This window comes from Ornithorhynchus anatinus, chromosome X1 (assembly GCF_004115215.2).
Source record: "Ornithorhynchus anatinus isolate Pmale09 chromosome X1, mOrnAna1.pri.v4, whole genome shotgun sequence".
NCBI lineage: Eukaryota > Metazoa > Chordata > Mammalia > Monotremata > Ornithorhynchidae > Ornithorhynchus > Ornithorhynchus anatinus.
The window spans coordinates 82,144,194-82,165,200 of NC_041749.1; the positions used below are offsets into that span (position 1 = coordinate 82,144,194).

General features: G+C 49.7%; 1 protein-coding gene across 4 annotated transcripts in view; it reads left to right on the top strand.

Moving 5' to 3' along the window:
* The first annotated feature begins 16 nt into the window (after positions 1-16).
* Positions 17-21,007, top strand: part of PRMT7 (protein arginine methyltransferase 7) — a 69,903-nt gene continuing 48,912 nt past the window's right edge. For all 4 annotated transcript variants that reach the window (XM_029050485.2, XM_029050486.2, XM_029050487.2 and 1 more), the window contains exons 1-3: positions 17-105; positions 15,802-16,007; positions 17,876-17,912. In XM_029050485.2, coding sequence (XP_028906318.1) covers positions 15,913-16,007; positions 17,876-17,912 — 132 coding nt within the window. In that variant the 5' untranslated portion in view covers positions 17-105; positions 15,802-15,912. The remainder of the gene's footprint in view (positions 106-15,801; positions 16,008-17,875; positions 17,913-21,007) is intronic.

The window sequence follows — 21,007 nt, forward strand, 5'->3', positions numbered from 1 at the left end:
CCGCTCCGCCCGAACGGAGCTCTTCTGCGCCACGCCGGGGGAGAGAGGCGCCGGGAAATGGCGGCGGCGGCGGTTAGACGGGGTGGTCGGGGACGGTTTTGAGAGGTGAGTGTGGGGGTTCGGTCGCGCGCCGCTCGGGACCGTTGCTGTTAGAACGGGCGGCCGCGCGAGGAGCGAGCCCGACGCATGCGCTGCTCTGCTCAAGGGCGCTGAGGCGCCTAACCGACCCCATCAGCGCGCGCGGGCTGGGGGTGGGGGATGGAGGGCCGTTGAGGGGGGGGGGATAACGATCGGTTAAGCGCTTACTATAATAAAAAGAAGAACGTTGGTCTCTGTTAAGCGCTTACTATGTTCAGAGCACCCTTCAAGCGCTGGGGGAGATCCGGGGTCATCAGGGTGTCCCCCGCGAGGCTCCCAGGCTTCATCCCCCTTTTGCAGATAATAATGTTGGTATCTGTTAAGCGCTTACTAGGTGCAGAGCACTGTTCTAAGCGCTGGGAGAGATACAGGGGAATGAGGTTGGCCCACGTGAGGCTCACAGTCTTCATCCCCATTTTACGGGTGAGGGAACTGAGGCACAGAGAAGTGAAGTGACTTGCCCACAGTCACACAGCTGACAAGGGGCAGAGTTGGGATTCGAACCCGTGACCTCTGACTCCCAAGCCTGGGTTCTTTCCACTGAGCCACGCTGCTACTTGCCCACGGTCACCCGGCTGCCAAGCGGCAGAGTCGGGATTCGAACTCATGACCTCGGCCTCCCAAGCCCGGGCTCTTGCCACTGAGCCCCGCTGCTTCTCTGCTTCTCCCGCTGCTTTGGAGCAGCGTGGCTCAGTGGAAAGAGGCCAGGCTTGGGAGTCAGAGGCCGTGGGCTCAAATCCCGGCTCCTCCACCTGTCAGCTGTGTGACTCTGGGCAAGTCACTTGACTTCTCGGTGCCTCAGTTCCCTCATCTGTAAAGTGGGCCCCAAGTGGGACAACCTGATCACCGTGTCTACCCCAGCGCTTAGAACAGTGCTCGGCACATAGTAAACGCTTCACAAATACCAATATTATTATTATTATTCTCTGTGCCAAGCACTCTTCTAAGCGCCGTCGTGGATGGTAGTGTGGTACCTCCTGCTCGCACCTGAAGCCCCCCTCCAGCTTTCTTACCATATTAATCTTAATAATCGTGGTATTTGTTAAGCGCTTACTATGTGCAGAACATTGCTGTAAGCGCTGGGGTAGATACAGGGTAATCAGATTGTCCCGCGAGGGGCTCACAGTCTCAATCCCCATTTTCATATGAGGGAACTGAGGCACAGAGAAGTGACTTGCCCAAGGTCACAGCAGACAAGCGGCAGAGTTGGGATTAGAACCCACGACCTCTGACTCCCAAGCCCGCGCTCTTTCCACTAAGCCACGCTGCTTCTCAATAATTAATTATGATGGGATTTGCTAAGCGCTTACTATGTGCAAAGTACTGTTCTAAGCGCTGTTGTGGGTGGTAATGTGGTCCCTCCAGCTCAGGGCCGAGAGGGCAGGAGGTTAGCCCCCGCCAAATTTCTTCACCCCCCCCCCCCACTTCCTTTCCGTATTAATAATGATGGTATTTGCTAAGCGCTTACTATGTGCTGAGCACTGTTCTAAGCGCCGGGCTGGATACAGGGTAATCGGGGGGGGGGGTCCCACGTGGGGCTCACAGGCTTCATCCCCATTTTACAGATGAGCTAACTGAGGCCCAGACAAGCGCAGCAACATGCCCAAGGTCACACAGCAGGCTTGGGGGAGTTGGGATTAGGACCTATGACCTTCAGTGTGGTTTAGTGGCTAGAGCCCGGTCTTGGGAGTCAGAGGACTTGGGTTCTAATCCCGCCTCCGCCACTTCTCTGCTGTGCGGCCTTGGGCAAGCCGCTTCACTTCTGTGCTTAGAGAGAGCAGTTTCAGTAGAGTGGAGGGGACGGAAGCCAGATTGGAGAGGGTCCAGGAGAGAATGGGAGTTAAGGAATTCTAAGCAGATTTGAACCCATGACCTCTGACCCCCAAGCCCGGGCTCTTGCCACTGAGCCACGCTGCTTCTCGTGTGCTTTGCATACAGTAAGTGCAGAATAACTGATTGATTCTCCCCCTGGGCTATTGCGTGTGTCCAGAGCATACTGTGTCCTCAGCTCTGCCCTAAGCGCCAGCCCCAACTTCTCTCCTTTGCAAGTTTCCTTCTCCTCTTCACTGTCACCTCAAAGTTAATTTGTCTAAAACTGAGCTCATCTTCCCTCCCAGACCCCTCCTCCATTCTAGGATAATAATCCAGAAACAGGCTCACAGTCCAACGGGTGAGGGAATGGGAAATAATAATTTATGTGCTTACTATGTACTAAGCACTGGAGTAGATACAAGATAGGTCAGACACAGTCTCTGTCCTACATGGGGCTCCCATTGTAAGTGAGAGCGAGACCAAGTATCTCATTCCCATTTTACAGATGAGGAAACAGGCGCAGAGAGGTTAAGTGGCTCGCTCAAGGTTTTACACCAGGCAGGTGGTGGAGTTGGGATTGGAACACAAGGGCCTCTGACTCCCAGGCCTGTCCTCTGGGAAACAGACCCACGAGGAAAAAAACAACCACCATATACTGAAACAGAAACAGTACATTAACCAAGGATAACAACAAGAACTTTAGTACATTATTGTAAAAGAAAATTTCAGTTTTCTATGCTTGCAGCAGCACCGATTTTATATATACCGTATATAGAAACAACTTGCTACTGGTTGGGTGGATGAGGCTGTCCCTCCGGTAGTAGAGGAGCAGCGTGGCTCAGTGGAAAGAGCCCGGGCTTGGGAGTTAGAGGTCATGGGTTTGAATTCAGGCTCTGCAACTTGTCAGCTGTGTGATTGTGGGCAAGTCACTTAACTTCTCTGTGCCTCAGTTACCTCATCTGTAAAATGGGGAGTAAGACTGTGAGCCCCACGTAGGGCAACCTGATTACCTTGGATCTACCCCAGCGCTTAGAACAATGCCATCATTATTATTATAGTAAGCGCATAACAAATGCCATCATTATTATTATTCTGACTCCCGGGCCCGGGTTCTTTCCACTAAACCAATAAGCCACGCTGCTTCTCACCCTTCCCTCCTTCCCTTTCTCTACTCTCCCCCATCCCTACTTTCCCCCTTTCCAACCCCACAACACTTACGTCCATATCTGTAATTTATTTATTTCTATTAATATCTGTCTCCCCCTCTAGACCGTAAGCTATTTCTATTAATATCTGTCTCCCCCTCTAGACCGTAGGCTCGTTGTGAACGGGGAATGTGTCTGCTTATAGCTCTATTGTATTCTCCCAAGTGCTTAAAACGGCACGCAGTAAATGCTCAATAAATACGATTGAAGGAATACTTTCCTCCCCTTTCTCCATCCTTCTCTGCCCTTATCTCTCCACCTGAATTGCTAACCACCTTAATCTGAGCACCTGTCCTATCCCATCTTGATTACTCCATCAGCCTCCTTGCTGACCTCCTCGACTTCTATCTCTCCCCACTTCAGTCCGCACTTCACTCTGGTGCCTGGATCATTTTTCCTTGAAAACATTCAGTCCATTTTTTCCCACTCTTCAAGAACTACCCGCGATTGCCCATCCACTTCCACGTCAAGCAGAAACTCCTTACCGTCGGCTTTAAAGCACTCAGTCACCTGGGGAAGCAGCATGGGCCTGTGGGGAGAGCACAGGCCCGGGAGTCATAGGGACCTGGGTTCTAATTCTGACTCCACCACTTGTCTGCTCTGCGACCTTGGGCAAGTCGCTTAATTTCCCTGTGCCTCAGTTACCTCATCTGTACAATGGGGATTAAGACTGTGAGCCCTAAGTGGGACAGGAACTGTGTCCATCCTGAGCAGCTTATATCTACCCCAGTGCTTAGAACACTGCCCGGCACGTAGTAAGTGCCTGACAATATCATCCTCCTCCACCTCATTCATTCATTCAATAGCATTTATTGAGCGCTTACTCTGTGCAGAGCACTGTACTAAGCGCTTGGAATGTAAAATTCGGCAACAGATAGAGGCAATCCCTGCCCAATGACGGGCTCACTGTCATTCAATCATTTATTGAGCGCTTCCCACGCGCAGAGCAATGTACTAAGCACTTGGGAGAGTACAGTATAACAATAAACATTCCTGAATGCCCCCAATGAACTTACAGTCTAGAGGTGGAGACAGACATTAATGTAAACCAATAAATTACAGATATGTACCTAAGTGCTGTGAGGCTGGGAGGGGCCTTGCTCCCTCCTACCTCACCTCACTGATCTCTCACTACAACCCAGCACGTACACTCTGCTCCTCTAATGCTACCAACTCTTTTCCCACATCCCGCCTCCTGCCTGGAACTTCCCCTGCGTGAGCCCGTTGTGAGGTGAGATTACCTCTATTCCGTGCTGAATTCCCTAGTGCTTAGTGCAGTGCTCTGCACCCAGTAAGCGCTCAATAAATACGGTTGAGTGAATGAATGAATAAATGAATCTGGCAGATGATTACTCTTCCCACCTTCTCCGACTAAGCCCTCATTTCCCCTACTCCCTCTCCCTTCTGCATCACCTGTGCACTTGGATTGGTGCCATTTATTCACCCCACTCTGTCCCACAGCACTTACGTACATATCCGTGCTCTGTATTAATGTCTGTCTCGTCCTGTAGACTGTAAGCTCGTTGTGGGCAGGGACCATGTATCGTTTTCTCCCAAGCACGTGGTACAGTGCTTTAATAATAATAATAATGTTGGTATTTGTTAAGCGCTTACTATGTGCAGAGCACTGTTCAAAGCGCTGGGGTAGATACAGGCTAATCAGGTTGTCCCACGTGAGGCTCACAGTCTTCATCCCCATTTTACAGATGAGGTAACTGAGGCACCGAGAAGTTAAGTGACTTGCCCAAAGTCACACAGCTGACAAGTGGCAGAGCTGGGATTCATTCAGTAGTATTTATTGAGCGCTTACTATGTGCAGAGCACTGTACTAAGCTCTTGGAATGTACAAATCAGCAACAGATAGAGACAGTCCCTGCCCTTGGACGGGCTTACAGTCTAATCGGGGGAGACAGACAAGAACAATGGCAATAAATAGAGTCAAGGGGAAGAACATCTCATAAAAACAATGGCAAATAAATAGAATCAGGGTGATGTACATTTCATTAAACAAAATAAACAAAATAAATAGGGTGATGAAGATATATACAGTTGAGCAGACAAGTACAGTGCTGAGGGGGTGGGACGGGAGGGGGGAGGAGAAGGAAAGGGGGGAGAAGAGGGTTTAGCTGCGGAGAGGTGAAGGGGGAGGGTAGAGGGAGCAGAGGGAAAAAAAGGGGGAGCTCAGTTTGGGAAGGCCTCTTGGAGGAGGTGAACTTTAAGTAGGGATTTGAAGAGGGGAAGAGAATTAGATTGACAGAGGTGAGGAGGGAGGGCATTCCAGGAATGTGGGAGGACGTGGCCCAGGGGTCGACGGCGGGATAGGCGAGACAGAGGGACATTGAGGAGGTGGGCGGCAGAGGAGCAGAGCGTGCGGGGTGGGCAGTAGAAAGAAGGGAGGAGAGGTAGGAAGAGGCAAGGTGATGGAGAGCTTTGAAGCCTAGAGTGAGGAGTTTTTGTTTTGAGCAGAGGTCGATAGGCAACCATTGGAGGTGTTTAAGAAGGGGAGTGACACGCCCAGAACTTTTCTGCAGGAAGATGAGCCGGGAAGCGGAGTGAAGAATAGACTGGAGCGGGGCAAGAGAGGAGGAAGGGAGATCAGAGAGAAGGCTGACACAGTAGTCTAGCCGGGATATAACGAGAGCCCGTAGCAGTAAGGTAGCCGTTTGGGTGGAGAGGAAAGGGCACATCTTGGCGATATTGTAAAGATGAGACCGGCAGGTCTTGGTAACGGATCAGATGTGTGGGGTGAACGAGAGAGATGAGTCAAAGATGACACCGAGCTTGCGGGCCTGAGAGGCGGAAGGATGGTCGTACCATCCACGGTGATAGGGAAGTCTGGGAGAGGACCAGGCTTGGGAGGGAAGATGAGGAGCTCAGTCTTGTTCATGTTGAGCTTTAGGTGGCGGGCACCTCAGTCTTGTTCATGTTGAGCTTTAGGTGGCGGGCAGACATCCAGGTGGAAACGTCCTGGAGGCAGGAGGAGATGTGAGCCTGAAGGGAGGGGGAGAGGACGGGCAGAGATGTAGATCTGCGTGTCATCTGCATAGAGATGGTAGTCAAAGCCGGTAGTCAAAGCCGTGAGAGCGAATAGGTTCACCAAGGGAGTGAGTGTAAATGGAGAACAGAAGAGGGCCAAGAACTGACCCCTGAGGAACTCCAACAGTTAAAGGATGGGAGGGGGAGGAGGCACCTGTGAAGGAGAGTGAGAATGACCAGACAGATAGATAAGAGAACCAGGAGAGGACTGAGTCTGTGAAGCCAAGGTGAGATAAGGTGTGGAGGAGGAGGGGATGGTCGACAGTGTCAGAGGCAGCTGAGAGGTCAAGGAGGATTAGAATGGAGTAGGAGCCATTGGATTTGGCAAGAAGGAGGTCATGGGTGACCTTAGAGAGAGCAGTCTCAGTAGAGTGGAGGGGACGGAAGCCAGATTGGAGGGGGTCCAGGAGAGAATGGGAGTTTAGGAATTCTAAGCAGATTTGAACCCATGACCTCTGACTCCCAAGCCCGGGCTCTTGCCACTGAGCCACGCTGCTTCTCGTGTGCTTTGCATACAGTAAGTGCAGAATAACTGATTGATTCTCCCCCTGGGCTATTGCGTGTGTCCAGAGCATACTGTGTCCTCAGCTCTGCCCTAAGTGCCAGCCCCAACCTCTCTCCTTTGCAAGTTTCCTTCTCCTCTTCACCGTCACCTCAAAGTTAATTTGTCTAAAACTGAGCTCATCTTCCCTCCCAGACCCCTCCTCCATTCTAGGATAATAATCCAGAAACAGGCTCACAGTCCAACGGGTGAGGGAATGGGAAATAATAATTTATGTGCTTACTATGTGCTAAGCACTGGAGTAGATACAAGATAGGTCAGACACAGTCTCTGTCCTACATGGGGCTCCCATTGTAAGTGAGAGCGAGACCAAGTATCTCATTCCCATTTTACAGATGAGGAAACAGGCGCAGAGAGGTTAAGTGGCTCGCTCAAGGTTTTACACCAGGCAGGTGGTGGAGTTGGGATTGGAACACAGGGCCTCTGACTCCCAGGCCTGTCCTCTGGGAAACAGACCCACGAGGAAAAAAACAACCACCATATACTGAAACAGAAACAGTACATTAACCAAGGATAACAACAAGAACTTTAGTACATTATTGTAAAAGAAAATTTCAGTTTTCTATGCTTGCAGCAGCACCGATTTTATATATACCGTATATAGAAACAACTTGCTACTGGTTGGGTGGATGAGGCTGTCCCTCCGGTAGTAGAGGAGCAGCGTGGCTCAGTGGAAAGAGCCCGGGCTTGGGAGTTAGAGGTCATGGGTTTGAATCCAGGCTCTGCAACTTGTCAGCTGTGTGATTGTGGGCAAATCACTTAACTTCTCTGTGCCTCAGTTACCTCATCTGTAAAATGGGGATGAAGACTGTGAGCCTCACGAGGGACAACCTGATTACCCTGTATCTACCCCAGCGCTTAGAACAGTGCTCTGCACATAGTAAGCGCTTAACAAATACCAACATTTTTATTATTAGTAGTAGAAGTTTATTGAGTACCCGCTTGGCGTTTGGAAAGTAAAGAATAATGAAGTGACCTGTTCCCTGCCCAGAGGGAGCTTCCATTCTTACACTCCAGTCCAGAGAATGTCCTGTATATTCTTAATGGGTGGGTGCCATTCTCCAATTCTCACCCTAATTCTCTTCTCTGAGTCTGGGTCAGCAGAAGCCCATAGATATTATCCTGTCGGGCTGTGCTGCTGATTCAACCTCAGACAATAGCTTTCCCCCTGCGGGAATTTTTGCTGTTTTGAGGGAATGCTAAAATCACCATTTTTTATAGAGATGAAAAATGACTAGTGAACTGGGTTTTCAAGTTATGTGCAGTATTAGTTTTCTGACACAGTCCTGTCCTGGTTCTCCTCCCGTCTCTGGCCGCTCCTTCTCGGTCTCTTTCACTGGCTCTTCCTCCGCCCCCCAGTTCCTAACTGTGGGTGCCTCTCAAGACTCTGTTCTGGGTCCCCTTCTGTTCTCCATCTACAGTCACTTCCGCAGTGAACCTGTCCGCTCCCACGGCGTCAAATACCGTATCTACACCGATGACACCCGAGCCTCACCAGCTCCAACCTCTCTCCTTCTCTGCAAGTTTGCATCTCCTCTTGCCAACAGGCTATCTTTAAATGGATGCTTCGCCATCCCCTCAAAGTCAACTTGTCTAAAACAGAGCTCATTTTCCCTCTCAAATCCTCTCCTCCATCAAACTTTCCCATCACCGTTGACAGCCCCACAACATCATATATCTCTCAAGCGTATTACCGTAGCCTTTTCCTGGATTCATTCATTCAATAGTATTTATTGAGCGCTTACTATGTGCAGAGCACTGTACTAAGCGCTTGGGATGAACAAGTCGGCAACAGATAGAGACAGTCCCTGCCGTTTGACGGGCTTACAGTCTAATCGGGGGAGACGGACAGACGAGAACAATGGCACTAAACAGCGTCAAGGGGAAGAACATCTCGTAAAAACAATGGCAACTAAATAGAATCGAGGCGATGTACAATTCATTAACAAAATAAATAGGGTAACGAAAATATATACAGTTGAGCGGACAAGTACAGTGCTGTGGGGATGGGAAGGGAGAGGTGGAGGAGCAGAGGGAAAAGGGGAAAATGAGGCTTTAGCTGCGGAGAGGTAAAGGGGGGGATGGCAGAGGGAGTAGAGGGGAAGAGGAGCTCAGTCTGGGAACGCCTCTTGGAGGAGGTGATTTTTAAGTAAGGTTTTGAAGAGGGAAAGAGAATCAGTTTGGCGGAGGTGAGGAGGGAGGGCGTTCCAGGACCGCGGGAGGACGTGACCCAGGGGTCGACGGCGGGATAGGCGAGACCGAGGGACGGCGAGGAGGTGGGCGGCAGAGGAGCGGAGCGTGCGGGGTGGGCGGTAGAAAGAGAGAAGGGAGGAGAGGTAGGAAGGGGCAAGGTGATGGAGAGCCTCGAAGCCTAGAGTGAGGAGTTTTTGTTTGGAGCGGAGGTCGATAGGCAACCACTGGAGTTGTTTAAGAAGGGGAGTGACAGGCCCAGATCGTTTCTGCGGGAAGATGAGCCGGGCAGCGGAGTGAAGAATAGACCGGAGCGGGGCGAGAGAGGAGGAAGGGAGGTCAGAGAGAAGGCTGACACAGTAGTCTAGCCGGGATATAACGAGAGCCCGTAATAGTAAGGTAGCCGTTTGGGTGGAGAGGAAAGGGCGGATCTTGGCGATATTGTAGAGGTGAAACCGGCAGGTCTCGGTAACGGATAGGATGTGTGGGGTGAACGAGAGGGACGAGTCAAGGATGACACCGAGATTGCGGGCCCGAGAGACAGGAAGGATGGTCGTGCCATCCATGGTGATAGAGAAGTCTGGGAGCGGACCGGGCTCGGGAGGGAAGATGAGGAGCTCAGTCTTGCTCATGTTGAGTTTTAGGTGGTGGGCCGACATCCAGGTGGAGACGTCCCGGAGGCAGGAGGAGATGCGAGCCTGAAGGGAGGGGGAGAGGACAGGGGTGGAGATGTAGATCTGTGTGTCATCTGCGTAGAGATGGTAGTCAAAGCCGTGAGAGCGGATGAGTTCACCGAGGGAGTGAGTGTAAATGGAGAACAGAAGAGGGCCAAGAACTGACCCTTGAGGAACTCCAACAGTTAAAGGATGGGAGGGGGAGGAGGCTCCAGCGTAGGAGACCGAGAATGATCGGCCAGAGAGGTAAGAGGAGAACCAGGAGAGGACAGAGTCCGTGAAGCCAAGGTGAGATAAGGTATGGAGGATTCCAAGGACTTATTGAGTATCCCCTTGGTGCGGTACACTGTACTAAGCTTGGGAGGTACAGAGTGAGGAAGTGCCGTGTTCTTTGCTCAGAAGGAGCAGCGTTGCCTAGTTGAAAGAGCGTGGGCCTGGGAGTCAGGGGACCTGGATTCTAATCCTGCCTCCGCCACTCTTCTCCCTCCCACTTAGGCGGTGGCGCTCCATGTGGGCCAGGGACTCTGTCTAACCTGATCATCTGGTATATACCCAGCATTTAGTACAGTGCTTGGCACATAGTAAATGCTTGACAGATTAAGCGCTTGACAAATACCATTATTGTCATTATTATTATTGAGCGTGCACTGTAACAGGGGAGACAAAAATATTTACTAGAGTGGGCAGCATAAATGCACTGAATGAACGATATCTAGACTTGAGTGTTAATCACCTTATAAAAACTATCGCCCCTTCCCTCCTCAACTTCTATCTTCAACCACTCACTCTCCAATGGCTTCTTCCCCTCTGCCTTCAAACATAATAATGTTGGCATTTGTTAAGCGCTTACTATGTGCAAGGCACTGTTCTAAGCGCTGGGGTAGATACAGGGTAATCAGGTTGTCCCACGTGAGGCTCACAGTTAATCCCCATTTTACAGATGAGGTAACTGAGGCACAGAGAAGTGGTGTGACTCGCCCACAGTCACACCGCTGAGAAGTGGCAGAGCCGGGATTCGAACCAATGACCTTTGACTCCCAAGCCCACGCTCTTTCCACTGTGCCACGCTGCTTCTCTGCCCGTGTCCATGTCTCCCCCATCCTAAAAAAACCCTCTCTCTACCCCACTTCCCCTTCCAGTTATCGACCTATTTCCCTCCTACCCTTCCTTTCCCAACTCCTAGATCGAGTCGTCTACACTCTCTGCCTTGAATTCCTCAACTCCAACTCTCTCATGGAACCCCTCCAATCTGGCTTCCGTTCCCTCCACTCCACTGAGACTGCTCTCTCAAAAGTCACCCGTGACCTCTTACTTGCCAAATCCAATGGCTCCTACTCTATCCTAATCCTCCTCGACCTCTCAGCTGCCTTTGCTTAGAGAAGCAGCGTGGCTCAGTGGAAAGAGCCCAGGCTTTGGAGTCAGAGGTCATGAGTTCAAATCCCGGCTCTGCCACTTGCCAGCTGTGTGACTGTGGGCAAGTCACTTCACTTCTCTGTGCCTCAGTTACCTCATCTGTAAAATGGGGATGAAGTCTGTGAGCCCCACGTGGAGAAGCAGCGTGGCTCAGTGGAAAGAGCATGGGCTTTGGAGTCAGGGCTCATGAGTTCAAATCCCAGCTCTGCCACTTGTCGGCTGTGTGACTGTGGGCAAGTCACTTAACTTCTCTGTGCCTCAGTTCCCTCATCTGTAAAATGGGGATCAAGACTGTGAGCCCCACGTGGGACAACCTGATTCCCCTATGTCTACCCCAGTGCTTAGAACAGTGCTCGGCACATAGTAAGCGCTTAACAAATACCAACAACCTGATTCCCCTGTGTCTACCCCAGCGCTTAGAACAGTGCTCTGCACATAGTAAGTGCTTAACAAAAAAAAAAAAACCATCATTTTTGATACTGTCGACCATCCCCTTCTCCTCCACACCATATCTTACCTTGGCTTCACGGACTCTGTCCTCTCCTGGTTCTCCCCTTATCTCTCTGGCCGGTCATTCTTGGTCTCCTTCCCCGGCTCCTCCTCCCCCTCCCATCCACTAACCGTAGGGGTTCCTCAAGGGTCAGTTCTTGGCCCTCTTCTATTCTCCATCTATACTCACTCCCTTGGTGAACTCATTCGCTCCCACGGCTTCAACTACCATCTCTATGCAGATGACACCCAAATCTACATCTCCTCCTCCCCTATTCTCTCCTCCTCCCTTCAGGCTCATATCTCCTCATGCCTCCAGGACGTCTCCACCTGGATGTCTGCCCGCCACCAAGACTGAGCTCCTCATCTTCCCTCCCAAACCCTGTCCTCTCCCTGACTTCCCTGTCACTGTGGACGGCCAGACCATCCTTCCCGTCTCACCGGCCCGCAACCTTGGTGTCATCCTTGACTCAGCTCTCACATTCACCCCACACATCCAGTTCGTCACCAACGCTTGCCGATCTCACCTTTACAATATCGCCAAGATCCGCCCTTTCCTCTCCATCCAAATGGCTATCGTGCTAGTACAAGCTGTCATAATATCCCGAATGGATTATTGTGTCAGCCTTCTCTCTGATCTCCCTTCCTCCTGTCTCTCCCCACTCGTCTATTCTTCATTTTGCTGCCTGGATCATCTTCCTACAGAAACGCTCTGGGCATGTCACTCCCCTCCTCAAAAACCTCCAGTGGTTGCCTATCAACCTCCGCACAAAACAAAAACTCCTCACTCTTGGCTTCAAAGCTCTCCATCACCTTGCCCCCTCCTACCTCACCTCCCTTCTCTCTTTCTACTGCCCACCCCGTACACTCTGCTCCTCTGCCGCTCACTTCCTCACAGTCCCCCATTCACGCCTATCCCGTCGTCGACCCCTGGCCCACGTCCTATCGCTGTCCTGGAATGCCCTCCCTCCTCACGTCCACCAAACTAACTCTCTTCCCCTCTTCAAAGCCCTACTGAGAGCTCACCTCCTCCAAGAGGCCTTCCCAGACTGAGCTACCCCCCTTCTCCCTCTGCTCCCCCTCCACCCTCTGCTCCCCCTCCACCCTCTGCTCCCCCTCCCCTCCCCACCCCACCATCTGCTCCTCCCCCTCCCCCCTCCCCTCCCCTCAGCACTGTGCTCATTTGTATATATTATTTATTGCCCTATTTATTTTGTTAATGAGGTGTACATCCCCTTGATTCTATATATCTTGATAATGTTGTCTTGCTTTTGTTTTGCTCTGCTGTCTGTCTCCCCGGATTAGACTGTAAACCCGTCAAAGGGCAGGGACTGTCTCTATCTGTTGCCGAATTGTACATTCCAAGGGCTTAGTACAGTGCTCTGCACATAGTAAGTGCTCAATAAATACTATTGAATGAATGAATGAAGGAAGGTGTAAATAAGTTCACGAGTGCTGGAATTGGTTGAAGCGATGGTATGGCTGAGGGTGCTCCAAAATTAATTGGGGAAAGCTTGTTGGAGGAGGTGGGATTATCAGAGGGCTTTGAATGTGGGGAGGGAGAGAATTTCAGACTGGAACAGCGTTAGCGAAGGGAGGAGATGTGAGGGTCGAGAGTGAACACGGCCCTCTCTTTCATTCCCCATATTTAGTATGTCACCATATCCTGTTGATGGTTTCTCCACAGCATTTCCTGAATCGACCCCATCCGTCACGCTGGCTCAGGCACTTGGCACATTACTAAGCCCTCAACAAATATTACAATTATTGTAATATAAAGCAACCCAAATCATTCAGATTCTCACAGAAGTGTCACCAGTTTAATTGTCCACTCCTCGCCCACTCTCTTCTCACGCTACACGCCAGGTTGCGCTCTTCGTTCCTTTCAAGCTAGCCTGTTTACCTCTCACTGCCTGCCTCATGCTAATGCCCTCTCTTCTGCCTGAAACTGTTTCTCCCTTCACATCTAGTAGACCACTACCCTCCCCATCGTCAAAGCCTTTATGAAATCACAAACAATAATCGATCAAACATATTGGTTGAGCATAAAGCAGTGTACTAAATGCTTGGCAGAGTAGAATGTAACAGTTGGTAGCCACATTCCTTGCCCTCAGTGAACTTAGTAATTGTAGTATTTAAATGTTTACTATGGGCCAAGCACTAGGCTAAGCGCTGAGGTAGATGCAAGATAGGTCAGACATAGGCTGTGAGCTCCATATGGGACAGGGACTAAGGGGGATGGAGAACAGGTATTAAATCCCCATTTTACAGATGAAGAAACTGGCACAGAAAAGTTAAGTGACTTGCTCAAGGTCACACAGCAGGCAAATGGCAGAGACAGGATTAGAACCCAGGCCCCTCAACTCACAGGCCTGTGCTCTTTCCGCCGGGCCATTCTGCTTCTCCATGTACATCTCTTCCAGGATGCTGTTTCAAATTAATCTCTCACATCCTCTCCTTATGTTTCCCTCAACTGCCACTTCTGTTTTCCCTAGGCCCTTGGATGCCAATCAACCAGTGGTACTTAGTGAGCACTTTCTGTGTGCAGAGCACTGTATTAAGCACTTAGGAGAGTGCAAGACAGTAGAATTGGTAAACAGGCTCTCTTCCCTCCCCGCTTCTAGACTGTGAGTCCATTGTGGGCAGGGATTGTCTCTCTCTATTGCTGTATTATACTTTCCAAACACTTAGTACAGTGCTCTGCACACAGTAAGTGCTCAATAAATGTGATTGAGTGAATGTACAATGTATAGTGCAGTCCGGGAGACAGACGTTAAAATTACGTACAGATAGGGGAAGTGGCAGAGTATAAGGAAAAATACATAAATACTGTGGGGCTGGGGGTGGGGTGAATGTCAAAGTGCTTAGGGGAAACACACCCAAGTGTAAAGACAGCACAGAAAGGAGGGCCAGTAGCGTGGGGGAATGAGAGGTTATTCAGGTTATTCTTGGAGGGGATCTGATTTTAGTAGGGAGTAGAAGATGAGGACAGTGGTAGTCTGTTGGATATAAAGTTCAGAGGGAGGACTGAGTGGTGAGAGATACGAGATCGAGGTACTGAGAGTGGATTGGCATTAGCGGAGTGAAGTGTGCTGGCTGGGTTGTAGTGGGAGATTAATGAGGCTAAATAGGAGGGGATGAGCTGATTGACCGCCGTAAAGCGGACGGTATGGAGTTTCTTTTCGATACAAAGAAGGATGGACAAGTATCGGCGGTTTCCGAGGGGTGGGGAGATGCACATGCAGTGTTATTTTAGAAAAATGATCCGGGCGGCAGAGTCAAGTATGGACTGGAGAGAGGAGACACTGGAGGCAGGGAGGTCAGGTACTCGTACACTGTGCCCCTGTTACACCATGTACATACCTTTATACTCTTTGGCTTCTTCTTCCTATCTTTAATTTATTATGTCTGTCTCCCCTGCTAGATAGAAAGGGTAAGGCTCATATTTACTAATCCCATTGTACTTTCCCAAGCCTTTAATACAGTGCTCAGTAAATACTATTGCTCATGCATTATTCTATACAATTGACCGGATCAAACTAAAGAACTAAAAAGTCGTAGTGTTGTACAGCCCTCTCTATGTCTTGTGAGGGCTGGACTCCACCCAGGTGCTGTATCCGGCCCCTTGAGCAGTTCCATCAGCATCATTTAACGGCCCACACTCAATATCAAATTGACAAAATCGTGAACAATGAAGTTCTGGAATGTAGTCAGTCTCCTGGCATCGAAGCTGTGCACATCTTAACACAGCTACGCCGGGTGGGACACGTGAGGAGAGTGAGTGATAGCAGTCTACCCAAACAGCTGCTGTATGGAGAGCTGAAGTTGGGAAACTGAAATCAAGAGGGGCAGAGGGAACGTTTTAAGGACTTGGTAAAACGGAGCCTCAAACAATTCCACATCCCAGCTGAAAATCGGGAGTTAGTTGCTGAAGACAGATCTGCGTGGTGCACTGTTATCAAGAAGGGAGTGACGATCTTTGAATAAAACCTTCGCCTGGAAGGAGAGACCGGTAGCCAAAAGAGAAAAAAGCACCAGGCCCTGCAAACGTTAAGCACAACAATGTGGCCAGGACTGTGGATCCTGCATTGGCCTTTTCAGCCACACACCTACTCACTCATAGGTGAACTTCACCATCAGTGGTGTCTTCTAGGACAACTAGATATACTGTCGATTGACCAGTTAGTGTTGAAATAGGCATTGTATTTTAAAATTTGAAAAATATTTTCCGCTGTATTAATTTTTCTTTGCTGTCTTTTTTTTGGGGCGGGGGTGCATGTAGGGTTAAGTTTCTCGCAGCTGATCCAGTACAGAAGCTCCCTCCACCGAACCCAGCTTTTCCACACATAAACTATTGCTATTGCTACTGTAAACCAGACCTGTGGTCGTTGCCATGAAAGTCTTCTGTGGAAGAGCAAATCCGACGACGGGAGCCGTGGAATGGCTAGAGGAAGATGAGCACTATGATTACCATCAAGAAATCGCAAGGTAACGGGAATATACTTTAGTCCCAATGTTTCATTCATTCGTTCAGTAGTATTTATTGAGCGCTTACTATGTGCAGAGCACTGTACTAAGTGCTTGGAATGTACAATTCGACAACAGAGAGAGACAATTCCTGCCCAATAACGGGCTCGTTGACACAGTTAAATTTCTGAATGTAGAACCTTAAGCTTTGGGCCCAGTATCAGCACAAGGTATAGGCTGAGTTTTTGAATATTTTTCTGCAAAGGATGTCAGTTCTGCTCCATACAAGTCCTTTTAGGTGAATTTTGCGCGAATGCTTATTAAGGGTACCTGGTTAGTGATTGCGGGGGTGGGGGTGATTCAGGCGGCAAATCTGGCAAATTCCACGTGGATTGTAAAGTCCACTTGGAATTCCACAACCTAGAATGGGTGGGGTGAGGTTCTTTGGTATTAATAGTCACAGATTCAAAACAAATCTACTTAAAAGCCTATGGGTATGCCTGCTCTTAATGGAAAAAGCCAATCATCTTTTGAAATGCGTTTTGGTTCTGGAAGGACTGCTGTAGTCTCATAAATTATGTAAAATCATAAAATGGGATTAGTGTGGGTCCCAGGGCGTTTTTCGTACCAAAGAAGACTTCGATCTGTAAACTTCCTTGTCCAGGCTTCACTGTGACCCCAAGAGAAGGTAGGACAGAAAAGAGGGCGGATAAACAGTGTTGGTTGTGGAGAACAGAAAGGATGCCGGGAGTAGATTTGAGGGACTTTGAATAAATTGGTGGTGGTGGTGGCAAAGGACTCTAAGACTAGACTGTGAGCCCGTCATTGGGCAGGGATTATCTCTATCTGTTGCTAAATTGTACATTCCAACTGCTTAGTCCAGTGCTCTGCACATAGTAAGCGCTCAATAAATTCTATTGAATGAATGAATAAAAGATCACCTAGCATCTCTTGCTAGCTGAAATGTTTGCTCTCCTGATGTTGACCATTGACATTCATTGAGTATCTATTATGTGTTCTGTCACCTCTAGTCAGTCAATCAGTGGTGTTCAATGAGCTTTTGTGTGCGGAACACTGTACTAAGCACTTAGGAGAGTTCAATACAGTAGAATTGGTAGACGCGTTCCCTGCCCATAAGTCTAAATGGGGCGTGGGGGCAGGATATATAAATGAATAAATTATGACTATCAAAGGCATTTTTGGACTTCTTATTGTGTGCAGAGCACTGTACTAAACGCTTGGGAGAGTACACTACGACAGAGTTGGTAGACACGTTCCCTGCCCGCCAGGAGCTTACAGTCTAAAGGGGCAGACACATATTCTCCAGGACCAACCCAGAACGCCTGATCCGGACTGGGAAGTGGAGCAGGAGTTCTAGATTTCCGGTCCTCACTCCGTCCCCGGAGCATCCCTCAGATTTTCTGTGCCGACGGACCAGGAGTGAGGTGGACCCATGGCTTGTCTTCACTGGGCTCCGGGGACTGGGACCAAGCTACCTACAGTTGCCCAAGCTACCCCCAAAGCTGTTGGGGTGTAGTTACTGGCTTTCTCCTCTGTGTCGGTCCCGTGGGGGTAGGGCTCCCTCCGCTCCCCACTCCCCTTCACCCACTTGGAGTGGATGCCTTTGCTTCTGTTGGCTTTGGGGGTCTGTCTCTGAGAAAACATCTTTGCTTGTTTCAAATGAAGAGTAAGAAGGGATGGAAGGAACATGCTGTATAGAAGACTTGCCATCCCCTCTGCTTCTCTGCAGCTACAAAGGTGCACTGCCGCACCCTCAGGAACCTCGGGTGGAAGAGTCCAAATGGGAACTTCGTTTTGTAACTGGTTTTGGAATGGATTCTATGTGCCAAAGTCCTCTAACTTTTTTGGCTTTTTTTGTTTGTTTTTAGATCATCCTACGCAGATATGCTGCACGACAAAGACAGAGTGAGTATAGAAGGAAAATAACTTGGTAAAGAATTACTCTTCGATTAGCAAGAAATTGTGGTGGGCCTAGCGAACCCCACTTCTGCACCCTTTCTGGCTGCTCCATCCGTCCCTCGCCTCAGAAGCTATCTTCCCACACAGCAAGGGGATCATTAAAATTCTAGCCATTCATCTTCCCTCCAGTGGTTGGCGGCGGGAAGCTTGGGGAGAAAGGACTGTGGTCATAATAATAATAATAACGATGGTATTTGTTAAGCGCTTACTATGTCAAAGCACTGTTCTAAGCGCTGGGGGGGATACCAGATGATCAGGTTGTTCCACGTGGGGCTCACAGTCTTAATCTCCATTTTACAGATGAGGGAACTGAGGCACAGAGAAGTTAAGTGATTTGCCCAAAGTCACACAGCTGACAAGCGGCGAAGCTGGGATTAGAACCCATGACCTCTGACTCCCAAGCCCGGGTTCTTTCCACTGATCGTATACTCTGATGCGTGTAGAATCCCTACAGGGGTCTCCGTTCCCTGGCGAATGTTTGGATCAATGACCCTGCCTGGACATCTCTCTACCCCCAGGATGTTTGGGAAGAGGAGGGATCCCTGACCTGGGCATTTACTTATTCCGATACCTATGAGGCCATTCATTCATTCATTCATTCAACTGTATTTATTGAGCACTTACTGTGTGCAGAGCACTGTGCTATAGCCGTAGCCCCCGCTTCCCTGAAGGAGGTGATTCACTCCCCGGTGCTGTTGCTCTGCAAGCCAAGCTGCTTCTTGCAGGGTGCCCTCGTCCTTGCTCCTGTGAAACCCTTTGGCGGGGCGGGGGGGCGGCCCGGGATCGACCATTCTCCCTGTGTCTAGTCCTTCATCTCTGGCTTGGGACAAATCCGTGCTTCCCAGAGGATTCTGCTTCTGTTCTGAATCTGCCAAACCCTTTTTCCTCTTCTGGGCCCTGGGTAGACCTAGGCCCATTCACCCCTTTCTCTTGGGGTCCCCTGGGGAAACCCTGACTTCCAGGTAACCTTGCCCCAGGGATTTGCTTTGCTCAGGTGTCAAAGGCAGTGAGATCTAGGCACCTCTCTCATCTGCCTGCCTCAGGGCAGGTTGTAAGCTCCCTCTAGACTGTAAACTCATTGTGGGTAGGGAATATGTCTTTTATATTGTATTCTCCCAAGCACTTAGTACAATGCTCTGCAAGCAGCAAGCGCTCAATAAATAGGATTGACTGGCCTACAGTGGCCTTTGAGATGCTAATCACTTGAGGGGATAGTGGAGCACCTGCACCCCAAACCCCATTCAAGACTTGAAGGATAAAGCTAGTGGGGGCTTAACCACCCCAGAATCAAGAGAGTTCACCCCCAACCCAGTATTAGCTTTACCACACCTCCCACAACAAGTGAAGGGTCGTTTCCAGTCTGGTCAGGGGTGAAGCCCCCTGGCACCTGAGAATCCTCAATGCTGCCGGTAGATTTTACATCTAGTCCTTCCTCTAGGACTGTCTGCTGTTTGACCTCAGCAGTACCAGCCTCTCTGCTCTCAGCCAAGCCCTCCCTATGTGGAGCTGATCCTGTGGGTGCCCCCATTTCTGGAGGCCCCCCCCAAAGGACAAGCCATATGGGGTGCTCAAGGGATCAACACTCAGTACAGTTCTCTGCACACAGTAAGCTCTCAATAAATGCAATTGATTGAATTAATGAATCAGGGAGTTCAGTGTGGGGCATGCTCTGGTCACGCTGTGTGACCTTGGGTAAGTCACTTCACTTCTCTAGGCCTCTGTTACCTCATCTGAAAAATGGGGATTGAGACTGTGAGCCCCAAGTGGGACAGGGGACCGTGTCCAACCTGATTTGCTTGTATCCACGCCAGAGCTGAATAGAGTGCCTGGCACATAGCGCTTAACAAATACCATCATTAATATTATTTTATCATCATTATTTCAGGTTTCCCCCCACCCTTCCAAGAGCATTGTGGAGCACGGCCCCAGTGTACACCCCACTACCTCAAGCTGTCCCTGCTGGCCTGCAGTCAGATCCTCAGTATCGGCTTGCTCCTGGCAGTCATGCTTTCCAGCTGCTGCTGTCAATCAGTGGTATTTATTGAGCACTTACCCTGTGCAGAGCACCGTACTAAGCACTTGGGAGAGTACAACCCAACAGAATTAGACACGTTCCCTGCCCATAACGGGCTTACACCCCTCAGCACACCCTTGGTTGACATCCGTCTGCTGCTCCGAAGTCCTAGAACTGTCTGGGGAAAAATTCTCCAAAAAATCCCTCCAGTTAGTAAGTCAGTCATATTTATCGAGCGCTTACTGTGTGTAGAGCACAGTATTAAGCGCTTGAGAGAATACAACAACAGGTCCAGGAAGATGGGGGGGTGGGGGTTGCTGAGGAAATCAGAGCACTGTCCTAAGTGCTTGGGAGGGTACAATGCTCTGCAGAGGATTTGGGAGAATACCGTAGCATTAGGAGCGACAAGCCCTACCCTCAAGGTGTCCACAATCCACTGTGCTCAGAGCACTGTACCAAGTGAGAGCTTGGGAGAGTACAATATAGTAGACGGGATCCTTTCTCTTCCCTCTGCCCGAGTCAGGTGAATGAGAGAAATCTCTCCCACCCACTGTGTTCACCTCTCCAGCCACTGAGGTCTCCCCCAGTGCCGGTTCTGGCTGTTTGAAGTTCTCGTCCTCCTCCCCAATGGGTAACCCCTCGGGGAACAGCATCTCGAGGCCTCGGAATTTTTCTTTCTCCAACTGAAAAGCTCTGAAGCTCAGCATTGAGAAGGAACAGCTTTCAGGAGGGAAAAAACGTTGCCCTCTAGGAGCTTTTTGCCGGATTTTTGCAAAGCTTGTCCTCTGCTGCTCTCTAGTTGCCATCTGTGTTATCGTCTTTAAACGTATTTCTCTCTTCCTAGAGCAGACTGTGCTGTACTTCTGGGTTAAAATAAAAAATAATAATAATAATGATAATACAGTCCTCTCTAGACTGTAAGCTCGTTGTGGGCATAGAATGTGTCCACCAACTCTATTGTATTGTTCTTTCCCAAGCGCACAGTACTGCACACAGTAAGCACTCAATAAATATGATGATAATTGTG